We start from the raw sequence: 12,375 nt of genomic DNA, 5'->3' as shown, positions 1-12,375 counted from the left end.
ATAACCTCCCTGACAGCTCTGCTACAAGCTTGTAACGCTTCAATACCCCATTCCTCCCTGCCTCCCACTGGTTCCCAAGGGGAAAAAATGTAATCAGAAACTGTCAGCAGAAGTGATTGTGCAGCAGATGGAAAATAGGGCTAGTGAGGATCTCAGGTCTATTCCAGACTTGCGAGCCAAAGTCCTGACTCTCCCTGCCCTAGCAGCCAGAATCCCCCTTTTCTGCACTGTGCATCCCTTGGCTCCCTCCAGCTCCTGGAACTGATGTGAAGTACAGCCAAACTGCAGCAGAGGAGAAATTAGTAGCTGAGGAGGTTTGCATGGCAAGTGCACTTAACACTTGAGTCACAGTAATCGCTCTTTTCTATTTAAAAAAGTCCGTGTTTGACAGTTATCAGAAGCACTTTTATATAAAAGGCAGGCAGCTTTGGAAGACTAACTAATGATCTGATTTTTACTTCTCACCCAACAACTTCAGCAATATTTCATCTTGCTGATCCTGACGGATGGCGTCATCACAGACATGGCTGACACCAGGGAGGCCATTGTCCACGCCTCTCACCTTCCCATGTCAGTCATCATCGTCGGGGTGGGGAACGCCGATTTTAGTGACATGCAGATGCTGGATGGCGATGATGGGATCCTGAGGTCTCCCAAGGGCGAGCCTGTGCTTCGAGACATTGTCCAGTTTGTGCCATTTAGGAACTTCAAACATGTAAGCTGACTTTTCCATCCATTCTGCAGAAGGGTGAACGTGTAGACATGTAGTTAATGGTCCCTGGGGCTGGGCCTAACTGGATGAAAATGGAGTGTTCAGTAAGTCAATGGCATTATTGTGTCAGAAGTGGGGAAGAAGAAATACAGAATGAAATGTGCTCCATCAGTGAGATGGTGAAGGTGGGGAGGGGGAAGAAGGTAAAGATGAGGGAAAATTGTGCTTCTTGTGGTGCCAGTCCTGACTTTCATTTCCTCCATGATTTTAGTTTGATTTCTGTGACTTGCTTTTCCTGATGTCTCTTTTCCATTCTCTTTTCATCTGTTCTGTTAGGGCTGTTGCATTCCATTTCCATATGTGTACGCTGTCCCTTCATTTCCACCAAGCCCTGAAGTGGCTGTGAATTTGTACTCGCAGTGTTCACCAGGAGGCTGTTTCCTTATTGAAATTCAGATCTCTAAGTCCTCAAAGACAGAACTATCCACCCAGAGCATCCTGGTTTCCTCCAAACCTTGCCCCAAACTCTGCAAAAGAACACAGTCAAAAAAGTGGTGTTACTAAAAGTTTCCCTGCGCCTTCAGCCAGCTGTTCCTGTGTGAGCCCATCATGTTATAGGAGACACTCTGGAGGAGGAGAAGTGACAGACCCAGCACTAACTTACCAAATTTGAAATAATCCCTTGGCCATGTACTTTTCTCCTCAGTCACCTGCCCTACATTGCAGCATCTGTCCCAGGGACTTTTTCAGCAGCCAGGTACAGACAGTGTTCACCCATAGAAGCTTTCCCCTACATGGCCTGGTTTTTCAGGGTCCTTTTCCTCTATATAGAGATGTGGAACTGCCATTGTGTTCCTTTACAATGCTGATCCCATCCTTTTCCCTCTGTTTTTTCCATCTTTCTCTGCCCTTCTTTCCCTCATTCCTTCCGTTATATTCAAGTGGTTTTTACTCTCTCGTGTGTAAGAAGGATATTCTCAGTATTGGATTTGAAAATTCCTTTATGTGTCTGGCTCATTTTCATCATGAGAGTGCCCTTCCCAAACTGCTCTCATTCCCTACTGATCGTTAGCTCTGGATTTGTTACACAGAAGTTTTCAGTTCTGGGTTGGTTTTGGTCTGCATATGGGTTTACAGTGCTTACATTTCTTTATTTTTTTCTGGACTCTTTGTTACCACATGACATTATTTTTTTCTTTTTGCCACTTCCAAAACTTCACTTTATTTTCCTCTTCTCAAGTGTTGTTCTTTTTTCTCTCTTCAAAATAAATTTTGCCATATTTGTCATAGATCTAGACACCCTTCTTATTTTCACAAACTCCACTGAGGTATAAGAGAAAGAGACTTGTTCCTCCTTGCCCTCACCTTTATGTAAAGAATGGATCCTCGCATGATGTAAAACTCACCTTGTGCTATTAGATCAGTGATGCCACACCAAATGGCTGCGGAGCTGCCTCCCAATTGTAGATATGTACATTTCTGTGTTGACAGTGCTGCTCAGTCACCTAGTAAGTATCTGCTGGAACAAAGTATGAGCATGACCTGCTCATAGCTCACGATGCTCCTTCATCAGATAATCACAAGTGTGTAGTGCTGCACTGTAGTCTACAGCAAAAGTGTCAAAAGGCAAGTTATTTATGAACCAGTGCTAGACCTGCCTTCAATTAGTTGAAAAATATGTTTCTGCAAGGAACTGGCAAAGCCAGCTGCATTTGTTATTTTTAGTTTTGCTTTGCGACTTTATTACAAAGCTGAAATAATCCTTGATTGAATAGGTTTAACACTGACAGGCGCAGTTCTCTTGGGGTGCCAAATATATTGTGCCTATGGTGTTAACTTGCGAGTGATCCTACGTGTGGTTTTAATTGCAAGCATTGGTCAAATGAAGAGTATATCTTATTTTAAGTTGGTTTAGATTAACTACCCCAGTACTGAGAGAGGATAGCGATCTTAAAAAATTATTGCTCTTATTAAATAGAGATATTTTACTGCCCCTTTGTCTCAGTAATGGAGATAATAGACATTTAGAGATAGATAATGTATATGGTATATCACAAAAGACGATATATCTTATGCAACTTGATATTTAGTCTGTTTATTGTGATCTTCCAGCATTTCAATAAATGTCAGTGTAATGGATGAGTGCCCATAACAACAGCCACTTCTGGTTGAATTTCTTTGTTGTGGAAGTATCCCAAATAATATCTCTCTAAACAAAGTGACATTCACAGCTATCTTGCGTGCTTATCCTCAGCACAAACAAAAGGCTATGTCTTTTCTACCAACTAGTGAGATAATTTTTCACGGTAGAAATGAGTATGGTGTTTTGATTCAAATTTATTTTTTTTTTTCTCACAGAAAAATGCAGATTTAACCCCAAATTTGGGAGATTTTTGTCAGATCGGTTCTGATCAGATACAGGAATTACCATAAAACAGAGTATTACAATTGACAGCTTTAAGTAAAAGATATATTTGGTTAAAAATCACATCCCTTTTGTAAATTTTGTACCTTGTGTTTAGTTTTGCTACTTTGGATGTTCAGCTATTGAGTAGAAAAAAAAAAAAAAAAGTTGAAAGATCTCATTAGAAAGACTACAAGTCAAGTTGTATAGGGTTTATAGATTTTTCTGCTAAATCAAGTATTTATTTATGCCTAAATCCATATTGCCTCTACTATTGACGGAAGGAGGGATGTTACGTGTGAGCAATTTTATTTGTTTTTCTGGAATAGTAAACCAGAATTCATTTGGAGTCAACCCAAACAATATTTTTTTCATTACTTCAGTTCTCATCTCAGCCTGCAGCTCAAAAGCTCGTATCTATTGAAAGAGATCAGAAATAATATATCCAAAAGCTGCCCCTCTGAGAAAATCAAAATGAGGGGAAAGGATGTTCTAAAAAATAACCTGTAGAGAGAATACCTTTTATTTTGTAAGACTGACTTTAGGGAAGGTTCTGATCCTCCACAGCACTCATACAGGTATTTTACTCAGATAGTTACAAATAATCACATACTTTAAACTTCAGACCCGCTTCAGTGTTTTACTAGCTCAAGACCCAAGACAGAGAGAGTTTTATTATTTGGGTTTAATCTTATACACGATGTAGTGTGTCAGGAGTACTTCAGTAAAGCTTTAATAATTGTATTGATTCTTAGCAAATCTGTAGTTGCAGAGGCTTGAAAAATGAAGGTAACCATTACTGTTTAAAATAATTGTCCCATATCATATTAGGTGATATGTGCATTTCACTACAGGGGAGCATCATAAAAAAGAAAGGGAAAATATTTTCTCTGAACCCAAATGAGTTTCTTCCCTCTATAATTATCACCACCCCAGCAATGTGAGCATCCTTCACTTGAAACTGTAGAACAGTGATGCTCACAGTTACCGAAATGCAGATGAAGAAAACCACCTGTCTCAATTAATTCACAGTTTTATTTTAAGAGCTGATTTTTTTCCCTTAAAATTTATTTTTACTGTGCACAATTGTGATGCGGCAACAAGACTGTATTGCGCTCTGCATTGTGTTTAATTACAAAGCCTAACAACTGTGACTTAATAACACATATCACAAATGAGTGTGGAAAGCATAGTTCTTCACCACTGCAAGAGGCAATGTTTTGCACTATTCGCCGTAATTAAAGATTAAGCATGGTGAAGCTATAGAACTGAATCAACAGCCATTTGTAATATATACCAATTATCGTCATAGGGGATTATTTTCCTGCTGCTGGGTGATCTGATTGTTGTGTATTAGCCATCAGTTGAGAGCTATTCATCTTGAGGTGTTTATTGCTAGGATGCTCTTCAAGCATAGCATTTAAACAGGGGCAAAAACATTATAGCAAAACACTCACCAAGTGAAGTTCACTTGGGCAGCACTGCTGAACTGAGACTGATTTTTAGCTCAGAAGGTATTGGTCCAATTCTTACCTACACAAATGCTGCTTTGCACCATCTGGTCTAGAAATAAGAGTGCTTTACCACAAAAACATACAGAAGGTACAAGTTACCCAAACTGTTAAACGGGAAATCACCTTTAACCCCATTTTGGGGATGCTACCTATTAAAAAGAGCCTCAGGCCCAAGAGACATCATGGGCATGGTGAAATATTTTAATGGCAACAGTTGTCCATCTACTGGTGGCCCCTGCCCAGCATTTTTAAACATAGAGAAAGGTTTCCTGATTGCTAGGGTTTGTGTGTGCAGTGATGGCCCAGGATTCTTCTTTCCCTACTCTGTTTTCACCCTTTTTTTTTTTAGGGTTGTATTTCTAGTAAAATGGCACAAAGGCAAGTTAAGGTATATAAGTTTTGCCACACCTGGGAGGGAGATTTAAAAAAAAAACACAGGAATTCTCAGTGGTAACATAGAAATGAGTTATTTGCCTGACTCCAAGGAGCATTTTCTGCTGATTTCAGTGCAGAGAGGTTTAGGCAAGAACAGGGCAACTGTGAAAAAACATGCATTTCACTTTGAAGAATTAAAATAAATGGGTTCTGTTGCTGTGTAACACCTGGGAACAGTTGTTGTGCTGTTGCACAAAATATGGGTTCTGCTTTGCCAGTTTGTTTATGCAGAAATGTTCCGGACTTTTGCTTACTCAAATATTTTGGTATAAATGTCTCATTCTGGAAATACTGTTTCTTTTTTTTTTTTCATTGCTAATCATTTGTGACTCAAAATACCAAAATACAAAAGACAAAAATAATTGTATTTCTAATTTTGCTAGCATGATCTTTGTATTTGTAGTACTGTAACATTTAATAGCAGAACTTATAACACCCCATGGGCTTTCTGCACCTCTGGCTTAGCATGCCTGTGAAATATTTACCATGTACATCCTATGTAACCCTAATCGTAAGACTCTGAAGTCATAAGGATCCAACCCCATGAAAGAAAGCAGGGCAATAAGTCAGTCAATACAACTTTGCAACATGCTAGTTTTGAATCCCGGCTGAAAATATTACAGACAGAAAGAAGGAAAGTGTTCATTAGTGGAGGGAAAAAGGACTTGGTGTGCAGAAGAAATGGGATCCAGCCACAGGGCAAGGAGTTCCTGTGCATCAGTTGAGCTGCACTGTGTGAGCCGTGTGTTGTACCTGGAGATAAACACAGCAGTTTCAGCATGTGCATTTTTCCTGTGTTTTTATGGTGGGCTCAGAGGGAATGTAGTCAGGCAGGCTGGGTCTGGGGACCTCGATCATCTCTAACCCAAATTTCTAGAAACAAGCAAATCCAAAACACAGGGCAGAGGGGTGCTTTGGGGCTCCATGGAGGAACAGGGCTCCAGTTCTATCACTGCTGGGTACAGGGTCTGAAGAAAATCCCTGCAGCACGTGTAGGTTAATGGTTGCCCATAAAACATCCACAGGCCCCACTGAAGCATTGTCAGGGTGTGTGTGAGGCAGCAACTCACTGTCAACAGAGGGCACAGGGTCTCATGTGGCCAAGGGGTACCCCTCCTTCCCAGCTGGGGCAAAAGCCCCTGGCCATCTCCGCATCTCAGGGCCATCAGTTCGTAAAGGAGCTGCCTCTGGGTGACACACAGCATTTATATGTTGGTGAAAGAGCTTTAAAACCTTCTCAAAGCCTAGGCACGAAACATTTTCTTGACAGTTATTTAATTCCAATGCAAACTAAATATTTTTATGTAAATGGAGAGCAGAGACGTGACGAAGGCCTCCCTTCTACCCATGTTCATTGTAAAGTTGTACAGGGTCCCTTACTGGGTACAGATGAAGGAAGTCTTTGCAGACTATCACATCATGATGTGGTGCTCTCTCAGAGTGCAGAGAAGTTTGGGACAAGAGTTGCCCTAGCCCTGAATTTAGAAGAGTCCAAATTGTATCTGAAATACATGCAGAGCACTTTTGGCTTTAATGTACTTTGGGCAGCTACAGGTACATGCCCCAAGCAGCCTACAAAATGAGTTTCCAGCGATAGTGCCACTCACTTTGAGTCTTTTTTACCTTCCATTTCTGTACCATACTTCTTGCCTTGATCTCATGGCACCAATGCCTCTGAAAGCCCTGGCATTTCTGGCACAGACACAGGTTAACACTTGTGTTTTCTACCATTTCCTGCAGGCATCCCCAGCTGCTCTAGCAAAAAGCGTTTTGGCTGAAGTTCCAAACCAAGTCGTGGACTATTACAATGGCAAGGGGATAAAACCAAAATGTGTGTCAGAGTACGAGTCTTCCAGGACACTAGCTCCATGAACCTGCCTGCACTCTTTTACAAAATTAAAAAAAAAAAAAAAAGAGAAATGCTACTGTCTACAACTACTGTACTTAAAAATGAAACAAAAAATAGCACGTTTTGGTGATTTTTAACTACAATAACCATTTTTTTTGCATGTGTAGCCCGAAGGCTTAAATCTGTTAAGCGGTTGTATTGTTGAAAACTTTTTATGAGGAAAAAGACATCCAGAAAAAAAAAGTGAACTCTTTACATTACAGCATGTCGCCTTGAAATAAAAAGTTATCTGTATCTGTTTTTTATACAGGTTTGTTGAAATTTTGCTAAATTTCTTATCTTTACACTGTAAAGCATTTTGAAATATTTATTGAGAGTCGATAGCCAAAATGTCTTTGGTTTACTCTGCTATGAACTGAGAGATTTTTCGAAATGGCAGATGCATGAACTGTATTTTGCATGTTTAAAATAAAAACAACACAGTTTTGCAGTTGTTGTCTTTATTTCTCTCTCTGCCACAAAGCTGCCTGCTTTCGACTTCCGTCTCCCAAGAAAGGAGTAATAAATTATTTCAAGAGATAGTTGGCTCTAAGCATGGGCATTTCTGACATTAGCGGTTTGCAACATGGGTGTCCAAACATGCCCACTCACTATGTGGCCTGAGCAGCAATTTGTCAAAAGCCTAACACATCCACCTGTTACGAAGCGTTCAGATCTGGCTTGGAGGGCATGATCCACCAGGACTGCATGTCATAAAATGTATCTACTTAATCCAAAGGATCTGGCTGGCTTTCTAATGGGTTGTATTTTGGCTACCCACGTTTAGAGTCTATTATGCTTGGGAATTCTTTTTTTTTTGTTTCATTTGTGTGTTGTGGTTTTTTAATCTCACACCCAATATCCAACTCTGCGTGACACATTTTCCAGCAGAAATTTTACGTGGCCTGATTTTGTGACAACTAATAATTTGAAACTTCTCACACACACATCATTCGTCTGTCGTAGAAAAACTGATTTTGTACCAAAAGAATAGTCAAGACACTTTTTTAAAGAGGACAAACAAGAACATGATAGCAGTGGGTTGTTTTTTCCATTGAAATATGCATATATATAAATAAACAAATTTGATCAGCATTATTCTTAGTGATTGAATTCAGGCTTCCTCGTTTGCTAAAAGACAATAGTGAAAGATATAGCTTGTTAGAAGTTAAAGAAAACATTTGACCAAAAATAATTTGTGTGGGATTGTCCAAAGTGCATGGTTTTGGATGAATTGTGTTCCCATTGAAGCAAATATATTCTTGTTGCAAATTCCAGAAGAAGGCATTTCGGGCCAGCGTTGAATATTTTGGAAAATCTCACCCGTGGGCAGGCTTTTTTGGTTTTAGATATATGTATTTTTCAATGACTTTGCAGATAGTGTAGAACTCTAATTCCCTTGTTCTCATTTAGAAGCAACTTCCACGGGATCAGCTTTGATGGATGATTTTGTACCATAAAGTGAAGGCAGCCAAGATGCATGGGGCTGTCTTCACTGCACATTCAGTTCCTCTCCATCCATATCCTGCAGTGCAGTCTTTCACACTTGCTAGTAAAGATTTCTTCAGGTGATCGGATATTGAACAGCAGCCAAGTATTACTTGGTCATAGGTATAAATTGTGTGAAGATGTCCCAACTGATAGATCTCAAATCCACGTTTTCATTTAATGGCTGACTGTTCATTTGAGCAGGAGGATGCACATTTCCCAGATTTCCCCTCTGTGGATGTATTTCAGCTTTCAGCTGGAAGATGCTTTGATTTCCCCTTATATCTCATATACCACTTTGCCAATGTATCTTAATTCTTATCTAAGACATCTCTAGTTTCTTGTTCCCATTTCCCCCCTTTTTTCTTTCCTCTCCTATTCTCCGGAGGAGCATTTTTTCTACTCTTAAAGCACATGACTGAAAAAATCAATGGCTCCATGTTCTTTGCTCTTCATATCTTTTTTTGCAATCCTGGGCAAGTTGTTTAACTTTTCTGTACATCAGATTCCTCATCTGTACGATGAAGATCACTGCCATGTATTCATGAATATCTCTTAATGGTACTGGGGGAGTTTTGTATTTGAAACATGATTTAAGTTCCTCAAAGGCATGATGGTGCTCTTCCAACATAAAGGATGTTGCTTTACCCTGGCATGCATTTAGGCTTCTAAAGAGCAGCTGAGGAGGGGCTAGCCTTTACTGTTTGCCAGACTGAAGGAAAATAATAGAAAATTTTCAGCAAGACAACTAGGAAACTGAGAAATTGTTCTTCTGGTACATACAATCCTCAGCTAAATTATTTGTGAAGTGTTCATGGTTGCATGGAATTGGGCAGTTGCAGCTTGTCCTCAGCAGAGGTGTTGCAAGGAGCTTTTATAATGCAGCACCACACAAAATGCAGTGATTAAGGGGTGGTTTCAATGGTTATTGCGTGCTGAGCTAGATAACCCATCAGTCATTTTCACGTACGTAGATGGTCTATATAAGTGTCCCAAGAGAATCACAGTTGCTGCAGATCTTTCTGTTTGAAATCCGTGTTATAAATGCAGTCTGCTTAAAACCAAATCATCATCAGTGGTGATATAGATCAGCAATCCTGCACCAGCCCTCAAAGTAATTGAAAGGACACTTCTATGATATTGAAAACTCAATTGGAAATCTTCTTCAATCTATATAGACTCCAGCATGCCAAACAAACACATAATAGTGCGGTGAGATGATGTAGGAAAATGCACAGAAGATAAAACTAGTCATATGGTAAAGGATTTCTAATGAGGCTCTGAATGTTATTTTCATTGCTCCAGGTTACTCAGTGCAATAAGATAATATGGGCTTTGTGCATAGTAATATCTTTAAATATATGAATATATCACTGAAATGGCTTTTTTCCTGTTTTTTTCTAGTTAGGGCTTAGAAAGGCCATTCTCCCTTTAGGCTTAACTGTGGTCATTTCTCTTGTAGATATTTTATGCAAATTTAAACTTCTACTGACTTTTGATGGATCATTTCAAATTCTGAAAACTCCTTTATAATAAATTATACATTGTCCTTTTGAGGTAATTGATGATATAAAGTATCTTCTCTGCCTACTGCATTCCTGCCTTCCTTTTTATTGTTACTCAAATCCAATCCAATATCCCAAAGTCTCAGAATACTCAAAAGATATTCATCATCCCTATTAGCTCAAAATATATTAACATCCATAATTCTTGAGCTAGATACTGAGCTGAGTTACATTTTTAGTTATGTAGGGTAAACTAAGTCTATTAATAAAAAGAAAAAAAGTGTTAATACACCGCTAATTGCTTATTATGGTAAGGTAAAACCTATCCATGTAAAATTCTTACTGTGATCAGCAATATCGTATTCGATAGCATTTGATGAAAGAGTCTACAGGTATGAGAAGAAAATTAAATATTAATAATTGTACACCTTTAAAACACGTCTTTTACTTTAGTCTGCACATATCAAAGTTACACAACTGATGACAGCCAAAAGGTCTACAGTTTCACCTGTCTGAAAGCCAGCCAAAAGTGGGCTAAGCCAAGGCTTGCTCCAGGTTGCAGAGGTGACACTGCAACAAATGCACAGGTGGAAGGCCCTGGCTCTGAGCAGATGTGCCCAACAGAGCCCTACAAGTCCGCAGCACCCAACTGCATCCCATAGGTTTACCTACCCATGGGGTGTTGTGATGGAAGGTCATCTGGCTTATTGAGCCTCAATATTGTACTGCAGTAAAATGGTTGCTGATGAGTTAGAACAGAGCTGCCTCCTTCAGCACAGCTCTCCGGCTGCACAAACAGAACATGGCTTACCCCCAGGAAGCACCCGACTGCTTATTCAGTGAACTTTCTCACCTGGGATTGTGGGTCTTGCAGTCACACCTAGTGTGCAAATATAAACATATCTCCATCCTTTCCAGAGTGAAAGAGGCACTATACACACTCCCTTTACGGCTAAGTGGCATGGACATCATGTAACATCAGTACATTTACATTAACATTTCTTGGAATAGAAGGGATAAGCTGGAGGACTCCTGAGATAAGGTTACACTTATTAGGTTGTTTTTTCCCCCTTAACTTACAGGAAGTGCCATTTGCTACAGGGAAAATACAGTTTATCACACCATCCAACCTCCTTGGCTTGTAGATCTTGTACCTGCAGCCCTGGGCTGAGAAGGGGGAGTCGCATGTCAGTGGAGGATATTCCTGGAGTCAGAGAGCTCTGCGGGTGGTACTGGTCAGGCCAGCAGCCCATTTGGTTGTAACATCCACTGCAAACCTTTAGCTGGCTGCACTCAGCCCCACTTTCTGTTTTCCCCATTTCATTGCACAGCTAGGGAGCTCCCCAGCACAGACCAGGTGAAACCTAGGTGCCTTCTCTCTTGTGGAGGTTGCCAGTTCAAAAGTGGTGCTTCCATTTCCTCGGTCCTGCAGTTCTGAGGACTGCTCGAGGCAGCAGACTAGCAGGGAAGGTTATTTTGTAATGGGCACTCTTTCTTTCTCTTCCTTCTTCAAAAACGTGTTAGTAATTCCTGCTGCTGAAAGAATTTTACACTGTGCTCAGGAGGCATTTGAATTCTCGTCCCACTGATTACTGTGCAGGCAGTTTGCCATCTGATTGCCCTTCCCACACACAAATTGACAGAGTCAAATTCTTGTTTATCATCATGAAAAAGAGAAAAGAAAAAAAAAAAAAAGTTTTGATGTTGCATCATGTCCAAAAGAAGGTGAAAAGAAGTACAGCATTAAACTTTTTCTCTCCAGAAACATATTACTTGCGAATTGCTGGCACACGAAATCCTCAGCCACTTCAGCTGTGCAGCATGCTAGATAAGAAAAGCACCAAACCGTGGCAGCAAGGCTAGTGAGCATCGAGGGAGCCCTCTTCTCTGGCTGCAAACATCCATCACGACTCGGCAGTCACTTAATCTTGCTGTGTGCCTTGGTTCCCCGACTTTAAAATGGGGATAAATAGTATTTTGCTACTCCCTGGGGACTTTGGTAGGGTGGGCACCACTGTAGGGTTGTCACGGTGCTTAGAAATTGGGAAGAGATTGAGACCCCTCACTCCTGCTGGCATAGAAGTCTTTGTCGGAGCAAAGGTGCTGACATGAGGTACTGGTGGGCCCCACTAGGACACACAAATTTAGCAGTACCCCTGTGGGGTTGATGCTTTTGATGCCAGGGAGAGAAGACCCAGCGGTCCCTGTGTCAGTGCAGATGAGCAGTTGGCTTCAGGGAGGGGGACACCAGCGGGACGGGGTGCCTGGGGGATGTGCTTCTGCTCACACTGCCTGCCTTGGAGGAGGAGGGCAAGAAGTAAACACAAGGGCAGGAAATCAAGCGTGAACGCTGTGGGTGGTTTTCTGGGTCAGAGTTATGGGGGCGAACGCCAAATTTCCGCCACACACACCCAGCCGGGCGCACACAG

At 40.8% G+C, this 12,375-nt stretch overlaps 1 protein-coding gene across 1 annotated transcript in view; it reads left to right on the top strand.

Annotated features, from left to right (window-relative positions):
* CPNE4 (copine 4) overlaps positions 1–7,044 on the top strand; it is a 178,802-nt gene extending 171,758 nt beyond the window's left edge. Inside the window, exons 14-15 of the mRNA XM_082754794.1 lie at positions 479–715; positions 6,806–7,044. Coding sequence (XP_082610920.1) covers positions 479–715; positions 6,806–6,937 — 369 coding nt within the window. The 3' untranslated portion in view covers positions 6,938–7,044. The remainder of the gene's footprint in view (positions 1–478; positions 716–6,805) is intronic.
* The last annotated feature ends 5,331 nt before the right edge of the window (positions 7,045–12,375 follow it).

This window comes from Aythya marila (assembly GCF_965140915.1).
Source record: "Aythya marila genome assembly, chromosome: 2".
NCBI classification, from domain to species: domain Eukaryota; kingdom Metazoa; phylum Chordata; class Aves; order Anseriformes; family Anatidae; genus Aythya; species Aythya marila.
This window is presented reverse-complemented; position numbering and strand designations above follow the sequence as displayed.